This window comes from Thamnophis elegans, chromosome 8 (genome assembly GCF_009769535.1).
Source record: "Thamnophis elegans isolate rThaEle1 chromosome 8, rThaEle1.pri, whole genome shotgun sequence".
NCBI classification, from domain to species: domain Eukaryota; kingdom Metazoa; phylum Chordata; class Lepidosauria; order Squamata; family Colubridae; genus Thamnophis; species Thamnophis elegans.
Window position 1 is genome coordinate 43,346,618 of NC_045548.1, and position 21,825 is coordinate 43,368,442.

Consider the following 21,825-nt stretch of genomic DNA (forward strand, 5'->3'; position numbering starts at 1 on the left):
AAGTGAGAGGAACTTCTGTGTCCGATCCCTTCGTCGTCCGTTAAAAGTACTTCCTTGGCCGGACTTTGCTGCAGCCGCCCTTTAGGGGGGGGGATGGTCGTGGGGTTGATGTGGGGAGTTAAGTGCAACCGAGACCTCAGCGAAGTTTAATACACACACGGTCGCATTTCTTTTCCTCGAGAAGGTGTAAGGGGGGGCGGGGGGGTGAGATGTGATCACGGAGAACTCGGAGAATGGGAGAAAATCTGTATGCCACGCCGTTTCTTTAAGACTTCCAACTTTGGGGAACTTTTGCTATCCGCAACCAAGGTTTGGAAGGTTGTTTGGTTGGGCTTCAGCAAGGGAAACAGGTGGCAAAAAGCAAACTGGATTGTAAACTCAGACAAATCAAGAAGGGCACTTAAAAGGGTTTTTAAAAAAAGATGTTATTTTATTTCATTGCTTCTGAGCCAGAGAACATGCAAACTTGAAATGTAGACTTCCTGAAATTAGATATGTGCAAAAATCGCTCTGAAATTCCTTGTGTTTTTATTTCTTCTGAACTTTTGAGCCTGTGAAAATGAGCAAAGTTTTGGCAGAGAGTATTTACTTAAGATGTAAAAACTGTTCACATGGCTGAAGTATTGCAAGTTGATTATTATTTTTGAAGATGTGCACCTTGTTTCTTTTCACTTTGCAATGCTATCTTTACCAGGACACATATTTATTTCAGTGATCTTTTCATGACAATATTCACCCTGTGTTAAAAGTTCTGTGTGCTTTTTACTTTTCAAACTGCTTCTTAAAAATCTCATTAACTTAAACTTTGTGCCAAGTGTTTAAAACATTTGATTTGCCAAGGATATTTGAACCAGAAATCTTGATGTATCCAAACTGCTGAGGTTTATGAAAGGTCATCTGGATTTTTAAGTCGCATCATCCCTGTATTTATAAATTGAGCTTTAATAAATTGCTTCAGTCCAAAAATGAGGGGAGAAGTGTTTTCTTAATTGCTGAATGAACTGGACTGTGGTGACTAAACATACTTTTTGCAACATGCAAAAAACTGTTTTAATTACTTATTATCACCATAAGGCACAGGGCAAGAGTTCTTGTCAAGGATATGCCAAAGAAAGCTTTTCCATGTGGCAGAGTTTGATTTTTCAGAATAAAGCTAGGTGGTTTTTTTTTTTAATGTAGAAGTTATTTTAGGTGAAAGTAGACATTTCAGTGTTTATAAGAAGGATTACATATATTTTACCTTCAGAATGATATAAATTGGAAAAGTAAAGGAGTGTTTATCTGAATATTAATACTATATATTTGTTTTCTCATACAGTTCAAACCTTTTGAAGCTGAAGTGCATGAATTTTAAACTGATTAATTCAGTTAAATGAAACCCAATGTACCTCTTAATATAGCCACATTTATTTGTAGGTGCTCCACTGTTTCTAGTATCCCCCCACCCTTTTGTTTAAGCATGCTTGGCATTGTAGGATGAAAATAACTTTGTGTCAACCAAACAATCTGATCAGTAACTGGGATTTAATTTAAGCAATTTTGTTTCCAATTGTAAAAGTAATTGCAATGAATTAAACTGGATGAAACGTTAATTTAGATCTGGGCCTAAATCTAACTCTGTCTCTGTTTACATTTATATGGTTTGTGGCTAGGTCAAATAGTGGGATTTGAACTGTTATTCGACAGAACTGGTTCATAGATATAGCTCTTAATAAGAATAGTCCCCGAAAACCTTTATCTTGTCTGCTTCAGCCCTGGAATCTTTGAGACTTGGCATTTCCAGCTACTTCCTATAATCCAAATTTGGTCTGTCAGCTTTGGATAGGCAAAACGAATGCTGTGAAAGCTCCTTGGCAGGTCATGGAGGTATAAAGAGTGATCTACATGAAAATAGGGCAGTAAGAGGACGGCAGTGATGTATGGTCGGTTGTATGTATATATCTATGTCAGAAAAATAGTTTTTATTAAAATATTTTGAATAAATCTTCATCCCACTTTCATTTGTAAGAGGAGTAGGAAAAGGTCAAGCGCCTCCGCAATTCTTCGCCTGTTCGCTTTGTTCAGACAACCGCAAAAAGGCCACAGACTCGTTAAGAAGAGCAAAGCGCCAAGCTACCTTCACTCTGCATCCTGTACTCTGACGGCGAGGAAAGGCTGCGTGCAGGTGAGCCTTCACCTGGCTTCCTGGAAGAGAAACGGTTGTGCTCTAACAAAAACCGCTGGAGGGAAACCTCCGTTTTGTCCATAGGATTGTGCTCCGGTTTCGTAAGTTCTGGACTCTCACGTTATGGTGGACATATCTAGCAAAACTTTAGAAAGTACCGTGGCTTTCCATGACCTATCGAATCCCAGGATCGAATCAGAGTCACCTTTTCCCAGGGAAGCGTGCCAGCCCATTCAACTAGGAGGGTTAACGTTTCTCACGTTCCCACGCACCTGCGGTCCCAAGATGTTCTGAGGAAACGGGCTGGTCTGCCACCGTCAGTGTCTACCTCGACGGGGTTAGCATTCGTACTTCCCTCCAGCCTTTTTCCTGCGAATGCCCTCAAAGGCTCCAGGGGATGGAGGAGGAGGAAGGAACACCAGATAGAGATTTTCTGCTCCACTTCTCATTAAAAATAAAACTATTAATTAATCAGAACCTGTAACTTTTCAGGAATAATAACTGTATAGTGGAGTGAAAGTAGCCAGACAAGGGTGAACAACTCACCCTTAGGCGTCAGGAGAAACCGTCTCTCAATATTTACCAGACAAAGCCTTGGTGCGTCTGATTATGATTATTAAAACAATTTCCATGACGATGTCTAATATTATGTTAATTTGAAAACAACTGTGTATGAAAACTGTCGACTATAATACCTAAATTCATTTAATGAAACACGTCGTTAAGGCAATTAGACCTCCTGGATGTGATTAAGGAACATAATTACGACACTGTTCTGCGCCGTAATTGGGTGTCTTTAATCAAGGGGTAAAGTGATCAGCAGAACAGCCATTAGTTTGTATTGTTCTGTTCCTGCTGTCCATCATCCTGATTAGGAATCAAACGCAGCCGAAAGCCTGCTTGCTCCTTCGACCACCAGACATACCCACACAGGACAGACGTGGGCAGATTTAAATCTTCTGGATTCCCCCCAGTAGGAAAAGGATTCCCTCAAAGACGAGCAGACCCCTCGGTTCTAGCTGTGGGGGGGGGGGGAGAGGAGAGAATGGAGCGAAAGGCTTAAGAAAGGGCAAAACTGACAAGAGGTTAGCGGGCAGGAAACATTTATCGAATAGCATCTTGTTGAAGCCAAAGCATTCCGCTTTTTTTGGTACAGCTATTCTCTTTCGAACGTTGCCTCCTTTCAGAACCAGGTTTTGGGGTTAGAAACGGGTGGCGTTATCAGTTTTAGAAAGCAACTTTCTCCTCTCACAATACACGAGGAAAAAACTAACTGTGGCAGCACCGGATCACGAGTTTTCCTTAGTTTACGGCTCCGCTGAGTTTAGATTGCGAGGACCAGAAGAGTCCCTTAGGGCTTGAGCCTTTTCTTTTTTTCTGGGATGCTGTTGAACAGAGCCGTCATTTTTGGGATAAACCACATTTGTATTTTCTCTCCATTCCCCCTCTTCTCGGTCCTTTCGGTTCAGGTCGGTTTTTGGTTTTTTTTTTGCAGCAGCAGCAGCAGCAAAAGTTCAAGAACTACTGGAACAAGAGAAGCTGGTTTTTCATCAGCTCAGCGAGGGTTTCTCATTCCTTTGCCTTTCTTTTCCTCTCTCCTTTCCGCTAAATACTCAAAGGACTTGTCTGCTAGTTGTTGTTTTTTACGACAGCGGAGCTCAGAGTGGTGACAATTGTCAGCTGAGATAAGAAATATGCCACCAACCTCTAGTCCGGTCGAAAGTTTCAGATGTGCTGGAGACCCGGTTGTTCCTTTTCAACTTTCACTTCCTCTTGGAAATTATGGGGGAGGGATTAAAAATATGACTGCCTGCGGGTTGAAGGGGAAGAAAACCGGGAAGAAGAAAGTTTCTGACCTCTTTCTCAAAGCCCGGTTCGAGGCTCTTTCCCCTTTGCCTTCTGTAATTACTGGCGCTTTAAATCCCTATGTAGAATGTGAGACAGTGATAGCGACTTGGGTGTTTTAAATCAACCGCTCCTATTACAAAGCTAACTATCAAGGACCCATCCGCAATCCCTGAGCCGGGCTCCAGACGTGAGAGGAGCAGCTGATCTTGTTTCCCCCCTCTTCGCCCGCCGCCATGCATACCACCCCTTCCCCCTCCTCTGCCTTATTTGACGGATCACTTCATCAGAAATGAAGATTCCCCTTCAAGAGCCTCGGTTTTATTGAAGCCAACCCGCCAAACTAGGGACGCCCATCCCGTCCCGACATACCCCCCTTCCCTTTTCACCTTGGCTGCCAAGGCGAGCTCGCTCCCTTTCTTGTCTGCTCCCCCCAGTCTCTCTCCCGCTCGCCCTAGTTCTAATCCCGCGATTGTCCCAGCATGAGTGACATTGACTTTCCCAATGTAATGACTTATGAAAGATATAATCATGTGTTAAATTGAATCCTCCGTTTAACTGTTAATGGTGTGCTCTGGGCACATTTACGTATTAGATGCTATGGTAACTAATTACCAGTAGAAAAAGGATAATACACTTTGCAGACTTTGACAAATAATTATGAGTGTTCACATCCCTGCTAGCAGTCAGTTGCGGCGGATCTGCTGGAATGAGTAAGTGAATAAATGAAAGGATGGGTAAGTGAACTTGTGTGCACGGAAGGGATGAGATAATGACGAGCGGTCAAGTGATTTTTCTTATTAAAAATCTTTAATGAAGAAGTGATTTAGGATTAGAAGGGGAAGAGAAACAGAAGAGAAGAGGACGTGTAGAAACTACCTCTACGTGTAATTAAGAGAGAGCAGTAAAGGCCAAAACGTACTTATTTTATTATTATTTTTTTAAAAAAATTGTTACAGGGAATTAGGCACGTGCTCAAAAGTTTGCAGAATCGGCAAAGTCGATTCAACCATAGGAAAAGTGAGATGGGTAGGAGATGGGAGATGTAATACCCGAAGACCGAGATGTTCTTAAAAGTTCTAGTTCTTTTGCAATTGGGCCATTTCCATGGGCATGACTTGACTTTAAATGACCTTCTAATCAAACAGCCAGGACGCGCTCTGTAAATCATTATGTGTCTAGAGTTACATTTATTGTACGGTTGAACACAAGGAAGAGAGAACGGTTGGAGGCTATGCTGTGATTTTTTTTGAAAAAAATTAAAAATATAATCGCTTTCCACGTTTTCAAGTGGGCCACATCCTCGTGATTCTGCGGGGAAGAGGAATCCGCCTGTTCTGCGGATTAGCGACGGACGCCCCCTCCACCCTCGCACTCCGTCTCCCGTGCCGCCGGCGCTAATTGCCCAGAGATTCGAAGAGTCCCTTCGGCCTCGCCTTCGTTCCTGCCTTCCCTCCTCCAATGAGGCCGCCGCAAAGCTTCTTTTTCCCGCCCCTTGGAACGCAACTAGAGCCACCCTTTCGGTCCCGCCAGGCTCGGGAGATTCTTATTGTATCCGGGCGCCGTGACTCCGCCCCCTTCTCCCAGGTTAAGCCAAGGGCCGCAGCCTAGGAAACCCGCTCGGAGTTGCTCCGCTTCGCCAAACTTCTTACAAGCTTCGCTTCAGCTTTTCTTCCCAAAGCCAAGTGATCGCCGAGGCAGGGCAGGTTTCTTTTTCTCTACAGGGCGATCCAAGTGTCCTCTTTACTTTCGGGGTGAGTGTAGGGAAGTCTTCGCCCCCAACCAGGTACCGATAGGTTTACAGAGGAGAAATGCCTCTCCTCGCGGGCGCCTACTTATAGGAGGAGGAGGGGGAGGAGGAGGAGTGAGGCTGATTTCAAGAGAAAGAGCTTCGAAAGCCAACGGAACCGAGGCAGTCTCTGGCTTCCAATGCAAGCGGTCCTCGCCCGGTTCAAAAGGGATTTCGCAGCCGCCTCTAGTTCTGTAAGGCTGTGGTTGAAAACTTCCTTCTTCCAAAGCTTCTCGCGCCTTTTCACCAGCGCTTCTGAACCCCGAGTCAAAAGCCGCGTCCTACTGCGTCGTATCCTAAGGGTTAATTAGTTCCCAGATTTGGGGGCCAAAATGGGTCGCGTTGAATTTAACTGTTAGTGCCTGTTTCCTGATCATACGGAACTGTGGCAGATTGGTAGCGTTTACTAATGTATTTGAAAGCATTTCCTGGGGGGTGGGGAGCCACCCCTCTCCCTCCCTTGCAGTCTGCTGGTAAGAGAAAGCGTTCCCTATTGGGCTGAGCGTTCGATTAGGAACGCCTTGACTCGAAAGGGGTTAAAATCTCCCGTCAGAGAGATTTGAAAATTGCCCTTGCCTGTTCAGCAGGAAGCAAGAGATGTACAAACAAAAAATAGCCTTTAAAGTTGTGGTGTGTTAGGAGCATTTTTATTCCTGCATTTTAAATACACACACGCACACACACACACACACACACGCACACACGCGCACACACACACACACACACACACACACACACACGGAGAGAGGGAAACATAAGAACTTCGAAGGGTGAATAATTTGAAATGGTAGTTGGAGAAAATAGTGTAAGTAAAATAGTGCTTTATGTAACTAATGAACAGGGTTTTTTTTAATAGTTTCTTTTTACATTCACTTCTGTGTTCATTTACTTGGGAATGAGATTCCTTGAGGCTAACTTAATTTTTGGAAGAAAAAAAATAATGCCTGTAAACCAGCAAGAAATTTAAGACAATCTTTAAAATTTGTATTCGAAGAATTTAACAAGAAGGCATTTCTGTTTGCATTGCTTTCAGCAAACATTTCCTATTTTTACTGCCTTTAATTCACCCACTTTTCACTGATATGTTTATACATATTCATTAAGTGACAGCATTTTGGCAGGCAGCATTGCTTTTTCTACATTACTGTATAAAAATGTCCTGCATCTAAAAATGACTGATCTATGGCCTTATCACTGCCGTCTAGTTTGGCATGAAGATCATAGGATCATACTTGAAAGTCAAATCTTAAATAATTGGAATATGTGTATGAACTGCACTTTTGAGATGTATATTATCTATCTATCAAAGAATACATCATCTATCAAAGAATACAATTTATTTATATCCTTAATTATTAGCTAAAACAACAGGGTAAATTATAAGCAAGTTGTCTTTCATCTGAATCAGTGCGTCTATATGAGGACCCGAAATCTCAAGAAACATTTTTGTAGGATATTATAAAAAACAGCCAGACAACTTATCGTTCTACTTATTTATATAAATCAATTGGAGAAATTGGTTTGAGCATGGGTAATGTTGAATAAGTGCTAGAGTAAGTCACAGGGCAAGAAATAACAGAAATATTGACTTCCTGCCTCCTCCAGATTAATACAATATATTCAAACAGCTGATAAGAGCAAGTGGTGAACGCATTCTTCAGTGATAGCCATTTATTTACTAACCCATAACAGATAATGTGCATTTTACAAAGCATTTCAACAAGGCAAGTATATCTTATTTATAAAACAAATACACAAATTTGCCGATCAACTTTATTGTTTCCAGCAATATATCTTTAATATACCCAGATTTTGAATTATAATTCAAATATATTATTCTTATCATACAAAATTATACAGGTACAAATAGATCACAATTTAGAACACTACATTAATATCTAAACATAATAGATTTAATTACTCTTGATAATAAATGGATATAATTTAAAAACATAGGTACCTAATTATGTTTTCATTGTTTTAAATCTATCTTTTCACAAATTAATGAGTACCTTACCAGAAGTTTACAGAGAGAAATACAAAAGCTTTGTACCCTATGATACATTTGATAAATAATCTGAAACCTCATGATTACAGGGAAAATCTTTAACCAGGATGTTTCCTGTTCCCAATATGAATATTGTATACCATGTGATTTTTGAAGACATTGAGATATTTGAAATATGTATGCTTATGATTATCTTGAAATGAAAATTAAATGATCTTTACCTCCATGTCATATGTAATTATTCATATGGGTATTGTTTCAGGAAAATATCAGTTTTTCCTATTATTAGCTGATACTAACGAGGATTTCTACCATATGTGGTTTAAGAGCAAACAAAACAGTTATTAAGAATTCACCAGCAGTTGACATTTTAATGTAATATTAATGTTTGAGGTTAATAAAATAGTCAACATTTACTAGCTTTCAAAATATTGGTCAATGTTCCTATTGTTATAAAGTTATGCAATAGGTTTTTCCTTTGTCATCATCTAGCACCCCTCAGTGATAATAATATGGCTACATGACTTCAAAGTGTGATGAAGAACAGTTTATTAGATTTGTACATTTTCTTCATGGACCTTTAGGTGATATGTTTAGTATAACTCTTCCAAAACTATTCTTGCAAAAATGATCTCTTGATGTAACTTGGGCTGAGAGACAGTGCCTGGTCCAAAGACACTAGGCCTAGAAGAAGCTGCTAATCATCTGACCATGACTAGATTTGTAATTCCTCATGGGCCACTTCTATTTCAGTGATTGACTTTGTAATCCAAGGACTCCAGAGTGAATTAGCTTGGGGACATCATCATCAATATGTTCATTGAAATTGTAAGTTATTGCTTAGTTGGAACTGTAAGTTGTTGGTTAATTTTGAAATTTCTTAAATATATTAACAGTATATCAGAAAGTCTTAGATAACAACTACAATTGTTGTCCAATATGTGATCATTGGGAAACACTATACAAGAGGCAAAGTAGGTGATTTATCTGGATTTTTAATCCCATATACGGTGCTCCTCCCTAGCAATAGTTTTTTAAGTACATTTTTTTTACAAACAAATAATTCCAAGGGGGTTTAGAATGATCAGTTAGCATTTTTATATGGGTACATGCCATAAATCCATATGCAAATTTAAAAACATAAAATTAGAGAAGCAGAATAAAGCAAACAGGATAAAATGTGTCAAAAAGTACGTAAAGACAAAATGTCAAGTTTAAAAAACAACTCAGCAACAAGTTGAACATCTCTTCCAATGTTTCACTTGAATTTGAAGTGATAAGAGGAATAGAATAAGGAATTATTTGCATGTGGATGACATAGCCCAAAAGTTGTGTATTTATTTCAACAATTGAACACAGATATTCTTTATATGCAACCATTTTTCCCTTGCATTCAGTAACTATCTGGACAGGCCTTTTAGTTTTCTAAGCTTTTCAAAAGTAATTTGCAATTTGCCTCTTTCCTAGGACTGAAAAAAAGGAACTGACACAAGGTTACACAGTCACAGCTGACTTTGTACTTAAGGTTGGAAATAACTCATGGTCTCAGTTTCTGGTTTGATGCTGTAACCACTACCTCAACTGTCTTGGCTTGGCCTCTCCCACTCTCCCTCCCTCCCTCCCTCCCTCCGTCCGTCCGTCCGTATGTATGTATGTATGTATGTATAAAAAAAGAGCTACTGAACAATCCTCCAGAATCATATTCTCAGAAGAAATGCATTGTATTGAATTCTATTCAGAATAATATAGCTGATAGCATTTAAAAAACAGAGTTAACAAGTCAGTCTCCCTTAGCAATAGCAATAGCAATAGCAATAGCAATAGCAGTTAGACTTATATACCGCTTCATAGGGCTTTCAGCCCTCTCTAAGCGGTTTACAGAGTCAGCATATTGCCCCCAACAATCCGGGTCCTCATTTTACCCACCTCGGAAGGATGGAAGGCTGAGTCAACCTTGAGCCAGTGAGATTTGAACAGCTGAACTGCAGAACTGCAGTCAGCTGAAGTAGCCTGCAGTGCTGCATTTAACCACTGCGTCACCTTGGCTCTTCCTTCCTTCTCTTCATAACTAATCATTGTGACCAGGACAGTTTTACACTTATCAATTAAAGATTATAGCTAGAATGGGATCTTAATGGGAAGATCAAACTGAAGTTTTCATTGTGCTCACCAAGCAGGTTTTTTTCACCATGCATTTTGTTTTAGAAATTCTGATATTTTTCTAAAATTGTGTACATTATTATTGTTATACAAACTAGACGGCTAATAAGAAGCAGTGGGATAATTAATTGGAATTAAGAAGTGCATTAGTGTTTTAAAAAAACCCTATTAGATTTGTAAATATATTTTAGGAAAAATATTTAATTGCACTATTTTGTCATGATACAATTAAAAAAAATCAACTATCACTTTAAAAACTAGAATAGGATTAGAAACTAGAATTTTGTGCCCTTCTAAGACATTGCCAAACAATCTTGTAATGGTTTCTGAGTGCATGTTTGTCAGAGGGGAAACTGATTTGTCTTAAGACATCTTACGGTAGTTCTGAATGAAAAAGTATACATAAATCAGGGCACTATAGCAAAAGGAGCAGGTCTAGGATTTCAGCTCACTGCCTTTTTTCTCGAAGCTGGTTTGTCTACCCTCTCCTACATTTCTAGAGACTGTATCTTCCAGGTTTTAAAAATGCGAAATAAAGAAATGTATGGATGCCAGACAGAAGACAAGCAGGTCCTATGTTTGTGCAACTTGCCAGTCTCACAAAGCAGAGTTTTTAACCTCTGTTGGTGGAGCTCTAGGATTCTGTGAGTACTTCTTAAGTCCATTTATAGATTTAAGGCCAAAAACGTTCCCTTGAAAAAAGCCATTTTTTCTGTTCCTGGAACTTTCCTCTTCAGCCTCCTTCTTGACCAGAATTTAGTTTTAAGTAATAGGTTGTGTCTTTTAAATATTTTAATTCTGCTACTGTGTTTCCCCAAAAATAAGACAGGGACTTATTTTCTTTTGAACTCCAAAACAAGCACTTGGGCTTATTTTTGGGAAGGTTTTATTATTTTTGAGGTGCAGCAGGTGGTGAGCATGGTCACCTCATGGCTGCTGCTGTGTTGCAATATTTGGGGGGGAGGGCTTATTTTCAGGGGAGTGCTTATGCGCATGCATGCAAAAGCCCAATTAGGCTTATTATCTGGGGAGGTCTTAGTTTCAGGGAAACAGGGTATAAACTGTGGTGAATGAAACTAACTGGTTCCTGAGCTACTAGGTTTCTTATTTCCACTTATGGATAGAAGAGGAAGCAGGTGTTTGAAAATGACAAATATAGAGAAATTACAAATAAAAAGGCAAGCAAGTTAACCCCAAGTTCAGTTTCACTCATTATTCCTTGGACACTACAAACAGGAAAAGCAGGATTGTAGCCAACTAAAATAAAGTTCCATTTCAGAATACTGTTAGAACAGATTAAGGGGTGGGGGGAAACATACTCTCTTTTCTTCTGCTTATAAAATAGTTGGGGTCTGCTCTCCTTTTTTCCTTTTAGGAAGCCTGGAGAGAAATTGATATCCAGAACAGAAAAGAAGGATGTTGATGGGCATGAAAGAAGTGGAGAAAGCCAAGTGCTAATGGTGAGAACAATCAACCAAAAATTAGGCCAACAATCAGCGGGAAAAGAAGTGGGCTAATAACCAGTGGGATGAGAGTGCACCAACACTTTTCAACATATCCAAAGCACAACTCTGATATACAATAGTTCAACTGGCCATATTTCCCTGGTTCTCTTTTTTATTTTTTTCAAAATATTAAAATGCAAACGCCAAAAAAAGAGGAAAAAACAAAAAAACAAAACAAAGCTAAACAAGACTACCCTCAAAAAGTGCATAATTTCAAAAATAATTGTTTCTTCCTTGCAAAGAAGGCACACAATTTATACATTTCTACAGCACTGTTTAACCCACTTTGCCTGATATTTATCTACTGTATGGAAACATAGTTAACAGGTAAAACCAACAGCTAAATTAAACTTCAAAACCTTCTCTTAACAATCCATTTATTGTATTTCACTTGCAGAAAGTCAACAATGGCTTCTGGTCTACCATATTTCATCACAGTTGGTGTCTCTGATTTGTCCAGGATCAAATATTCTTAACTGATTCTTAATAATAAGACTTTCCCTTAAGATATTAATTGGGATGTTATCTAGCAGTTGGATTTTTCCCTAAGTCAGAAGTCTCTGTTGTGTATATCTCATAGCATTTGTTGTACAAAACAGTCTCCTGTAAATTGTAACATAACACCTCTTAACATTTGTTTCTTGATTGAGTATAATAAATCTGTTCCCCAATCTCCCTCAAAAAGTCAAGTTCATCACTGATCAATTTTGAGTCTTTACTATCCATAAATTTCTTGGAGTCCTCTAACCAACTTGCATTTCCTAAATCCACCTTATCTTTCAGATCCGCCAGCATCAAATTACATTCTAATCTGTCTAATTGTAAATCTTGTTTTAGCACTGTTATTTGCACCTGGTTACTAATTTCTAAAACCATTGTTACTTTATCAAGCTTTTAATCCAAATTTTTAAGTTGAACTTGTAAATTGAAAAGTATCCTTTCTGCCCAGCTTACCCAGTAAACTTTGTCTTGATATATTGTGTGCATTTTGACTATTTTGATATAGTCCAAAATACTTAGCAGTTAAACTTTTACAGCTTACACTTTTACAGCTAGTCATAAACAGCTGCTCTCAAAGACAGGAAAAGCACCATAACAGATTAGCCTCAAAAAACATTGAGAAGAACTTTCAGCAAGAGAGCATTCTGTCAGAAAATATCTATCTATCTATATATCTCTATATCTCTATATCTCTATCTCTATCTCTATCTCTATCTCTATCTCTATCTCTCTATCTCTATCTCTATCTCTATCTCTATCTCTATCTCTATCTCTATCTCTATCTCTATCTCTATCTCTATCTCTATCTCTATATCTATATCTATATCTATATCTATATCTATATCTATATCTATATCTATATCTATATCTATATATCTTATCTATATCTATATATCTATATCTATCTATCTATCTATCTATCTATCTATCTATCAATCATCTATCTATCTATCTATATCTATATCTACACACATACATACATCCACACACACACACTCACACACACACACACTCACTATCCAAAGCTTGCTGAGTCTTCCATATGGAAAAGGAAGAAAGTAATGTACAACAGCTAATAAAACAATAAAAAGAACATAAATAAAACCTTTTAAGATTCAGTAGGGGGTTAAATTAGATCAGCATTTAACCAATTGATTTAATATTTGAAAGTAAAAATCAAAAGGAAAAGAAAAAAAAATCAAAATGTGCTGTTAAAACCCAGGAGTTCTTAAAACAGTAGGCAGCTGGAAAGGAAAAGATAGAGACTCTACCCTCTGACTCAGGCATCCTCAAACAACAGCAACAAAACCAGCTGTCTTATTTTGGGCAAAAAAACCCTCTGCTGAGGATGCCATCTTAGGGAGATTCTAGCTGACCACAGTTCCAAGATAATATCGCATATTATTATAGTAAAAAATTATAAATTTTACACACATTAAAGTTATGATGGAAGAATGTCACCTTAAAAAGGAAAATACTAGTTTTATTCCAGTGTATCTAAGTATCACTTAGTTTCTGGGCATAGAGTAAGGGGAAATTCACAATGATGTTGTGAGGATATGGCTGTGTCGTGGTTAAGGGTGAGCGGGGCCTGGGTTTAAAACTAGGAAGAAGGATCCCCTTAATCATTTTCATTAATATTTTGTATTATTTTATCCTGTCGATTCTAGAAGAATGATGCTACTTGGTCATGAGTAGCTTTGCTGAGGAAAAGCCAAACCAGGGAATTATTTTAAAGAAGTGTGGGGAGATGGGATGCAAGAATTTGCACCAACTTATTAGTTCCAGTTGAAAAAAAAACCCAACAACACGACTTTCGAACACGACTTTGTTATAGACATTGCAGAAAAGTCTGTTTGAAGATCCATCGTCTATAGTGTAGTGCAGGGTTTGGACATAGCCTCTCGGTTACCTTTCCCCCCCATTCCTATATCTGGTGAAAGTTTGAGCATCAGGTAGCAGCCAACTGTACCCTTTCATAGGTCTCAATTGTACATTTACAAGTGTTGCCTGCCAGAGAGACACATCAGCTATAGAGCAGTGATTATTCTGGCGTATGTGTCTCTGTCCTATTTAACAAAGCGCCATTACATTTTTATCATTCAACACACAATATTTACAATTTCAAAATGTAAAATCACAACTTGAATGAAAATGCAAGCCATGTTTTAAACAAATAACCTGCTTTTAATTTGCCTCACCGTTAATATCATAAGGTTGCCAAAGGAGAAATCTTCACAACTGTACACGGTATGATTGACAGTTCACATTTCTGAAAGCATGTCTGTACAACATTGTAATAATGTTACTTTTGTTTATCATTCTGTAAAAAAATAACTAGTTTTTGAGCTTCAACTGACTATGCAATGCATTGGCTCAAAGAGTATGCACCATCACCACCTAGAATAAATCTGACAGATTAATTAAAAAAAAGATTATTTCCTCCCATGTATGAGTACCAATAGCACAGATGCAGCTGTGTGAAAATGTCCTACACGCTTTACGGTTTACGAACTTTTTGAGATAGGCCATTGATTTTATGATATTTTATGCTAACTGCTATGCAAATATTGTTATATTTAAATAAATACTGGTGGTTTTTAAGTGAAAAGCATAAGTTTTTTGCAACTTGGTGCTGTTTGGATGGGGATTGTGAATTTTCTTGCATGCTTACAATGCACACTTACAACGACTATGAAAACAGATTAACTGTTGCATACCCAGTGACATATGTGTTGCATTACTAAGGCCGATGCTAGTGTTTTGTTAACATTTTTATTGTTTGTGGCCCCGAAAAGGGCCCTTATTGCTTATCATCAGGCGGCATCGCTTCGGCATAAACTGTATAAGCCTTTGCATGTGATCTTTGGTGACAATGTGGTGTCAGGCTGCAATAATGGATTCAATTGGCTCCTGCTTGGTCTTCGGATGCTTCTTGCTTATTTTGTAACCAATCTTGGCCCACAAATTCTCAACTGGGTTCAAATCCAGGCTCTGAGCTGGCCAATCCAGGAGTCGAACACCATGCTTCTTCATCCACTGCTGGATGGATTTGGCTCATGACAAGGAGTGTTGTCATCCTGGAAGTAAAAGTCCTTCCCTACAAGTTGCTGAGGAAGCATGGGTTTTCCCAGGACTTCAACATACCGCTTGGAATCCATAATTCCCTGCAAGATTTGTATCTGACCCAATACCAGAAGCAGCGATACAGTCCCAGATCATCACGTGCAATGGATGCTTCACAGACAGATTCAGGCAGTACTGCCTAAATTCTTCAGCTGGAAATCTTCTGACATAACTTATTGCACTGATTCCCAGTCAAATAGAAATTGCTCTTGTCACTGAAGATGACCTTGGCCCACTGTTCGTTGGCCTACTTGGTGTACTTCTTGGCCCACACATGTCGACAAGAGCGGTGAGAGTCTGTGAGCAAAGATTTACTTCAAGCCCTGCAGCCTTTGAGCAAGCAGTCTGCGATGCACTGTGCTTGTGCACACTTTTACATCATGTTTCACCCCAAATTCTTAAAATCTGACGTGAGGTGAGCTTTCTGTCAGCCATCGAAATGCATTGCAGAGGCTGATCTTGCCGTTTTGTAGACAACTGAACCAGTTATTTGGTATTTTTCAACCACTCTGCTCACTCTGATGTGATGGCATTTCACTCTCTTCGCTATTTCTGTACAGGAGTAACCCTCTTTATGAAGCACAATGATGGGATGTCGCTGCTCAGTACTGGTGAAAGCAAAGGCCTTTATCCTTGCCCGCAGCCAGAGCTAAATTAAATTTCTCTCTTTTTTTTTTTTTTTATAGATTTTATTGGTAAAAAGAAAATACAACATCCATAACTTGTAACAAAACAATACAACTACATTTCGAGATATTCCCATACTATCAAATCATTATAAACATCAAAGGTTAGGTATCTTTCCCTCCCTCTTTTCTTCCCTCCCCCCTTACTTCCTTCTCCCCTGCCTTCCCTCCTTTCTTTTCTCCTTTTCTCCTTTCCTTCCCCCTCCTTTCCCTCCCTCGCTCCCCCCCTCCTTCACACATACCTTCCCTCCTTCCCTGCCTCTTTCCCTCCTCCTTCCTTTTCTCTTAATCTCCCTCCTTTCCTCCCTCCTTCCCTCCTTCCTTTCAACTCTCCTTCTCTCTTTCTTTCCCTCCCTCTTTCCCTCTTTACTACCCTCTCTTCTTCCCTCCCTCCTTCCTCCCCCAGTTTCTTCTCTTTCTTCTCTCCTTCTTTCTTCCCACCTTCTTTCCCTTCTCTTCTTTCTCTTCCTCCTCTTTCTTCCCCCCTTCTTCTGCCTTTCCTATTCCTCTCCTTTCTCCTCTCCATCCAGACTTCCCTACTATCCTCCTTCCCTCCCTTCTAACCTTTGTTACATTTGCGTATTTTCCTCTGCTGAGGACAATCTGGTTCTCTTTCCCTTTCCTTGCTTGAAGAGGCAAGGATTATACGTCTTCTCGCCTCATCTAAAATGAAGTTTGATCACTAATTTCATGCAGGTAATTATAGCGAATTTCCTATCAGCTTTTTAAAGTTTTCCCAGCATTGTAGCGTGACAAAATTGCTCGACGGTGGGTTCTCGCCCCTGATACATTTCTCCTTTCGTTTATCTCTCAGTTGTTGTATATTGTTCATTTGAGTTATTGGTTTAATCGTGATAGGTTAGTTAGCTATCTCTTTTTATGTCTAGGTCTTCACTGACTCATCAAGCCATTTGTATAGCTTCTCCCAGACTGTATAAAAGTCTGTGTCTTCTTTGTCATTAATTCGCATCGTCAGTCTGTTCATTTCTGCTAGTTCTAAAATTTTATTCATCACCATAGTGTTGGTGGGGGCATTTTCACTCTTCCAGCACTGTGCGTAAACAATCCTTGACGCTGTCAGAATATGGACTAGGAGGTATTGGTCAGATTTGCAAATTTTTTGATCTATTATTCCTAATAAGAAAGTTTCCGGCTTAAAGCATAGTTTAATTGACAGGATTCCATTCAGCCATCCTAGTATTTGCTTCCAATATGCTTTGGCTACCGGACACGTCCACCACATATGGTAGTACGTGCCCAGCACCGTTTTACATTTCCAGCATATGGCTGAAACTTTTGAAGACATTTTCGCCAGTCTTGTCGGTGGAAGATGCCAGCGGTAGAACATTTTATATATATTTTCTTTATAGGCCGTCGACTTTGTCAATTTTAGATTCCATTCCCAGACTCTTTCCCAGTCGTCTAGATCTATTGAGTGGCCGATGTTTTGGGCCCAGGTTACCATGACTTCTTTTACTCTTTCTGCTTCCGTTTTTCGAATCAGTAAGCAGTTGTATATTTTTGAAATTAATTTCTCATCTGGTCCAATTAAAATTTTATCTAATTCCTGGTTCTTGTTCTGGAAGCCAGGTTGTGCTAGATCGAATTTATGTTTGTTTTGAATTTGAAGATATGGCCACCAATCGATGTTTATTCCCTTATCAGCCAAATTTTCCCTGGGGTTTAGTTTGTTTTGGTCGTCTAGCAACTGTTGGTAGGTAACAATTTTATCCAAGTTTATCAAATTCGGGTATATCAGGGCTTCCGTCGGAGATATCCATTTAGGTAGTTGCGTATAGTATCTCCTTCTAATTTCGAGCCAGTCCTTAATCAATACCCCCCTTAAATGGTGACTACTAAAATAATTGTGGATTTTATTTCCCTCGCACCATAAGTAGTTGTGCCACCCGTATTGCAGGTCGTGGCCCTCTATTGTTAAGATTCTTTTATTAGCTAACATTACCCATTCTTTTATCCACATAGTTGTTGCTGCTTGATGATATGTTTTCCATTCCGGTAATCCCATTCCCCCTTGAGTTCTTTTATCCTGCAGGTGCATATATTTTATTCTGGGCTTTTTACCATTCCATATAAAGTTACGAATCATTTTGTCCAAATCATTATAAAATTTTTCCCCTAGCTTAACCGGTGCCGTTTGAAATAGGTAGAGGATTTTTGGGAGAACATTCATTTTAATTACTGCGACTCTTCCCATCAGTGATAGTTGTAGTTTTGACCAGGTTTTTAAGTCCTTTTGGGTATTCTGTAACAACTTATCATAGTTGTCTTCTTTTATGGAAGAGCACTTCGCAGACAGCCAGATCCCTAAATACTTAATTTTTTTAGTTACCTTTAATTCCATTGTTTCCTCTAGTTCTCCAATCTGGTTTTTTTTTTTACTAAATTAAATTTCTCAATGCTTTTCATGCATATTTATAGTCAGAGAGTATGACAACATTGATTGGTTCATAGATTAAGCCTCTGTGCATTTTGATTGGTCAGCCAAAGATTGGTGCTGATTGGCTACTTTCGATCCTAACATTCTCGAAAATTCAAATTGTGTTTGTTTTAGCACATAAACTCACTCAAAACTTTAAAAAGACTTTAGTTATATTAATAAAAATTATGTATCTCAATCCGACTACAGAAATTTTCATCAAAGTACTAATTTTGTGTGGTTTCTATGGGCGAAAAGTTAATTAAACATGTAAATACAGCTTAAAACTGAAAGTGTGCAGGACTTTTTCACACAGCTGTAGGTAGCTTATCTAATTAATCAATGCTTCATAAATTATGGTACATTGCAGATAATGTATTTAGAGCTGTACAATGTTTTGGACAAAATATTTCTGTGAAGTTGCTTTTTAAGCTGACATATCCTGTTTCTAGGAAAGAAAAACTGCATGTATAGGGACAGTTTGGTGTAGTGGTTAGGGCATCAGGCTAGAAATCAGGAGACTATGAGTCCTAACCCCAGGTGAGGCACAAAGCCAGCTGGATGACTTTCAGTCAGTCACTGCCTCTCCGCCATCAGAGGAAAACAATCACAAATTATTTCTGAAAAAACCTTGCCAAGTAAACTGCAGGGACTTGTCCAGGGAGTCTCTGAGAATTTGGCAGGATTGAAGGATTGAAATGGGGGGGGGGGGAGGAGCAAATATATGCAGAACCAATTCTGGTTATGGAACTGGTGGTCAAAGTGTTGAAGCATCATAAGTGCATCAGAGAGAATTGTGTTCCTTCTTTCCATGATGAGCAGAATCTCTTCATCTCTGCAAAATAAAGTGCCTTGGTGAGATGAAGACAAATACTTTCCCCAGTTTTGGTCATATTTTTCAATCCGCCTTGCTTTATTGCAGAATCCATATAAAGGAGTCTTTTGAGCATATCCCATCTTCTTCATACCAGTTATAGAGAATATATAAAGAGGATGGGAAAGGGGTTTGTCAGAGTTTGTTTATATTTTTAGCAAGTTTCACAACTTTTGCCAAATGCAGTAGCCTAGAAGAAGGAAACTGTTGGCTACAAAACAAAAGAACCTTGGCAGGGAAAAGCATTTAACTTTATTAACATTTTGTTTTCTGTGTGAATGTAGGGATGAAAGATTAAATCCTTGTTACCATGCCTCAGGCTGGCAATAGAAGGATACAAGTAAAAGTAATACTTATTATTGGGATTTTTCCAGAATCAACAGAAAAAGTGAGCCCTATTTGTTTCCTCTGAATTACATGTCACTAGGATGAGTAGATTTTACCTTCCCGAAAAGATGTTTAGGATTTTAGTTATAGTTTCAAATTTTCTTTAGACCAATGGATCCATGGATGAGTCAGAATTACTTGTGGGACCTTAGATCCTAGTACTTGTATCATAAAAAGAATTTACATAGATTATCTCGCATTCTTTTTTGCACAGAAAAGCAGAGTCTATGATAATATTTAAAACACTTAATAACAGTGAAAGTACAGTAAACCTGTAAAGACACCCATAAATGCAAATGCTCCATTACCTTTGATAAAAGACAGAACTGATTTGAACAAGATAGTTATATAAGCAACAGAGGTCTGTATTAAGACCGAAGCTTATAACGAAAAATAATGTCAGAATCTGGCAGCAAAATACCCAAGCCTATTCTATCCTTGCCCTGTCCAAGTTGTTTGTCTTCCATTATATCCATATCAAAATAAACCAATGCTAAAACCACAAAGAGTTTAATTTCATTCATTGCAAAGAATCTGCCTGGACACATGCTGCTGCCAGAACCAAATGGCATTAGAAAATATTTCAGCTTCTTTCCTTGCTTGAGGAAGGTTGTTTTCTTCTTGCCGTTCTCCACATAGCGGTCAAATTTATATGTCTGGAAGAAAAATGAAAAGTAAGTGGTCACCCAGATGCTATAAGCCATAAGAAGCAGGAAAACGTATTTATTTTTGTTCCTAATACTTCTGGAAGGCAAGAAAGACCACATTTGTTTCATAATCTCAAATGTGGTCCTCTTGTCTCAAATCAGGCCCTACAGCTCTGTGTCCTATTTTATGAGCAGGTTTCCTATGCTTTACACCTTTCGATACCTTTTCGTCTGGGGTTTCATTTCTTTCTGGTTTTCATTTAAAACACATTGGATTATCTACTATTCATCTGCTTTCCCATATTTATGATACAGAAACATGAAGATTGTATACAAGAAATGCAATAAAAGAAGTACTATATATTAAGACAAACTACAAGAAACATAATAAAAGAATATATGTGTGTGTGTGTGTGTGTGTGTGTGTGTGTGTGGTATTTGTGCTGATTAGCTTCCTCCCATAATTGGGGCATACCAGGGGTTGTGACACTAAATATATGTGTGTGTGTGTGTGTGTATAGATATATAGATATATAGATATAGATATAGATATAGATATAGATGATATAGATGATATAGATATAGATATAGATATATAGATATAGATATATAGATATATATGATTTTTACAACCCCTGGTTTGCCCAAATGTGTGAAGAAGATCACTACTTCCATTCTCTGTCCTTCGGCTCGTCACAAGAGACATCCAGGCAGAAACCCAATATTTTTACTGTTGCCTTTTTGTTACAAATACAACAATATGTATGTATGTATGTATGTATGTATGTATGTATGTATGTATGTATGTATGTATGTATGTATGTATGGTTAGTGCTTCGCTTCTGTTGTTCAGGGTTGCCCGGCACCTCTCTTTTTCTAAATCTGAACAATATATTTCTTAAGCACCACCTTATCATTTTCCTCTGTGCCATTTCCTAGTTTCAATTTCAATTCCCTACTTGTTAAATTTTACATAACCCTCAGAAGCCAGGCCATATTGTAGGTACTGCTCATGGTGTGACCTTGGTTTTTTTTTGAGGGGGGGGGGATATGCAACAACAAAATAAACATGACAACTACTGCTCTGTAGAAACAATAACAATTGTTATTGTAATTACCACCACTATCACAAATCACAACAATAATGATCATTCTAAATCATTTCTTAAATGATTAAGAATTATTCCAGAATCAGGAATTCCTTGCTGGAAAGTCTTCTAACTTGTGAAGACAAGTCTAAATGCATTAACATGCATTACTGAGGCAACCTTGCAATATGTTCATACAGAAAATCTGGGATGATTGGAATCAAAAGTAGAAGGGCACACTGTCCTTGTTTATAGTTTTAGTAATTGATAAAGGGCCCATCTGTTTAAAGTATGTTGCAACCAGGAAATCATTAAAGAATACAGACTAGGGACTTCAGAGTGAATGCATTAAAGCACAACTTACAGATGGTCCTTCATACACACTTATGTGCACTCTCACCTCATCCCTACTGAAAGCCCATCTTTTAAATTCTGTACACTAGCAGATTCAACTGTGATTCAGCCAGGAAACCAGGTTATGCAAATAAGAGAGCCAAGAATTTGGCTTTCATCTTTTTGTGGGCTGAAGGAGGCGGCAATTGGGAGATTTGTTTTAGATTGTGCGAAGCCTGAATCAGACTTCCACTGTAGTTTTTGTAGGCTTTCTA

The 21,825-nt window shown here is 38.6% G+C and overlaps 1 protein-coding gene and 1 long non-coding RNA gene across 2 annotated transcripts in view; one reads left to right on the plus strand and one right to left on the minus strand.

Annotated features, from left to right (window-relative positions):
- Positions 1-5,478: 5,478 nt before the first annotated feature.
- Positions 5,479-9,539, plus strand: LOC116512140. The gene is made up of 2 exons (XR_004255823.1): positions 5,479-5,763; positions 7,404-9,539. It is a non-coding gene; the product is annotated as an uncharacterized LOC116512140 (long non-coding RNA).
- Positions 9,540-18,673: 9,134 nt separating this feature from the next.
- Positions 18,674-21,825, minus strand: part of LOC116512139 (cytochrome P450 7B1) — a 111,755-nt gene continuing 108,603 nt past the window's right edge. Inside the window, exon 6 of the mRNA XM_032222440.1 lies at positions 18,674-20,138. Within this exon, the coding sequence (XP_032078331.1) occupies positions 19,851-20,138 (288 nt within the window). The 3' untranslated portion in view covers positions 18,674-19,850. The remainder of the gene's footprint in view (positions 20,139-21,825) is intronic.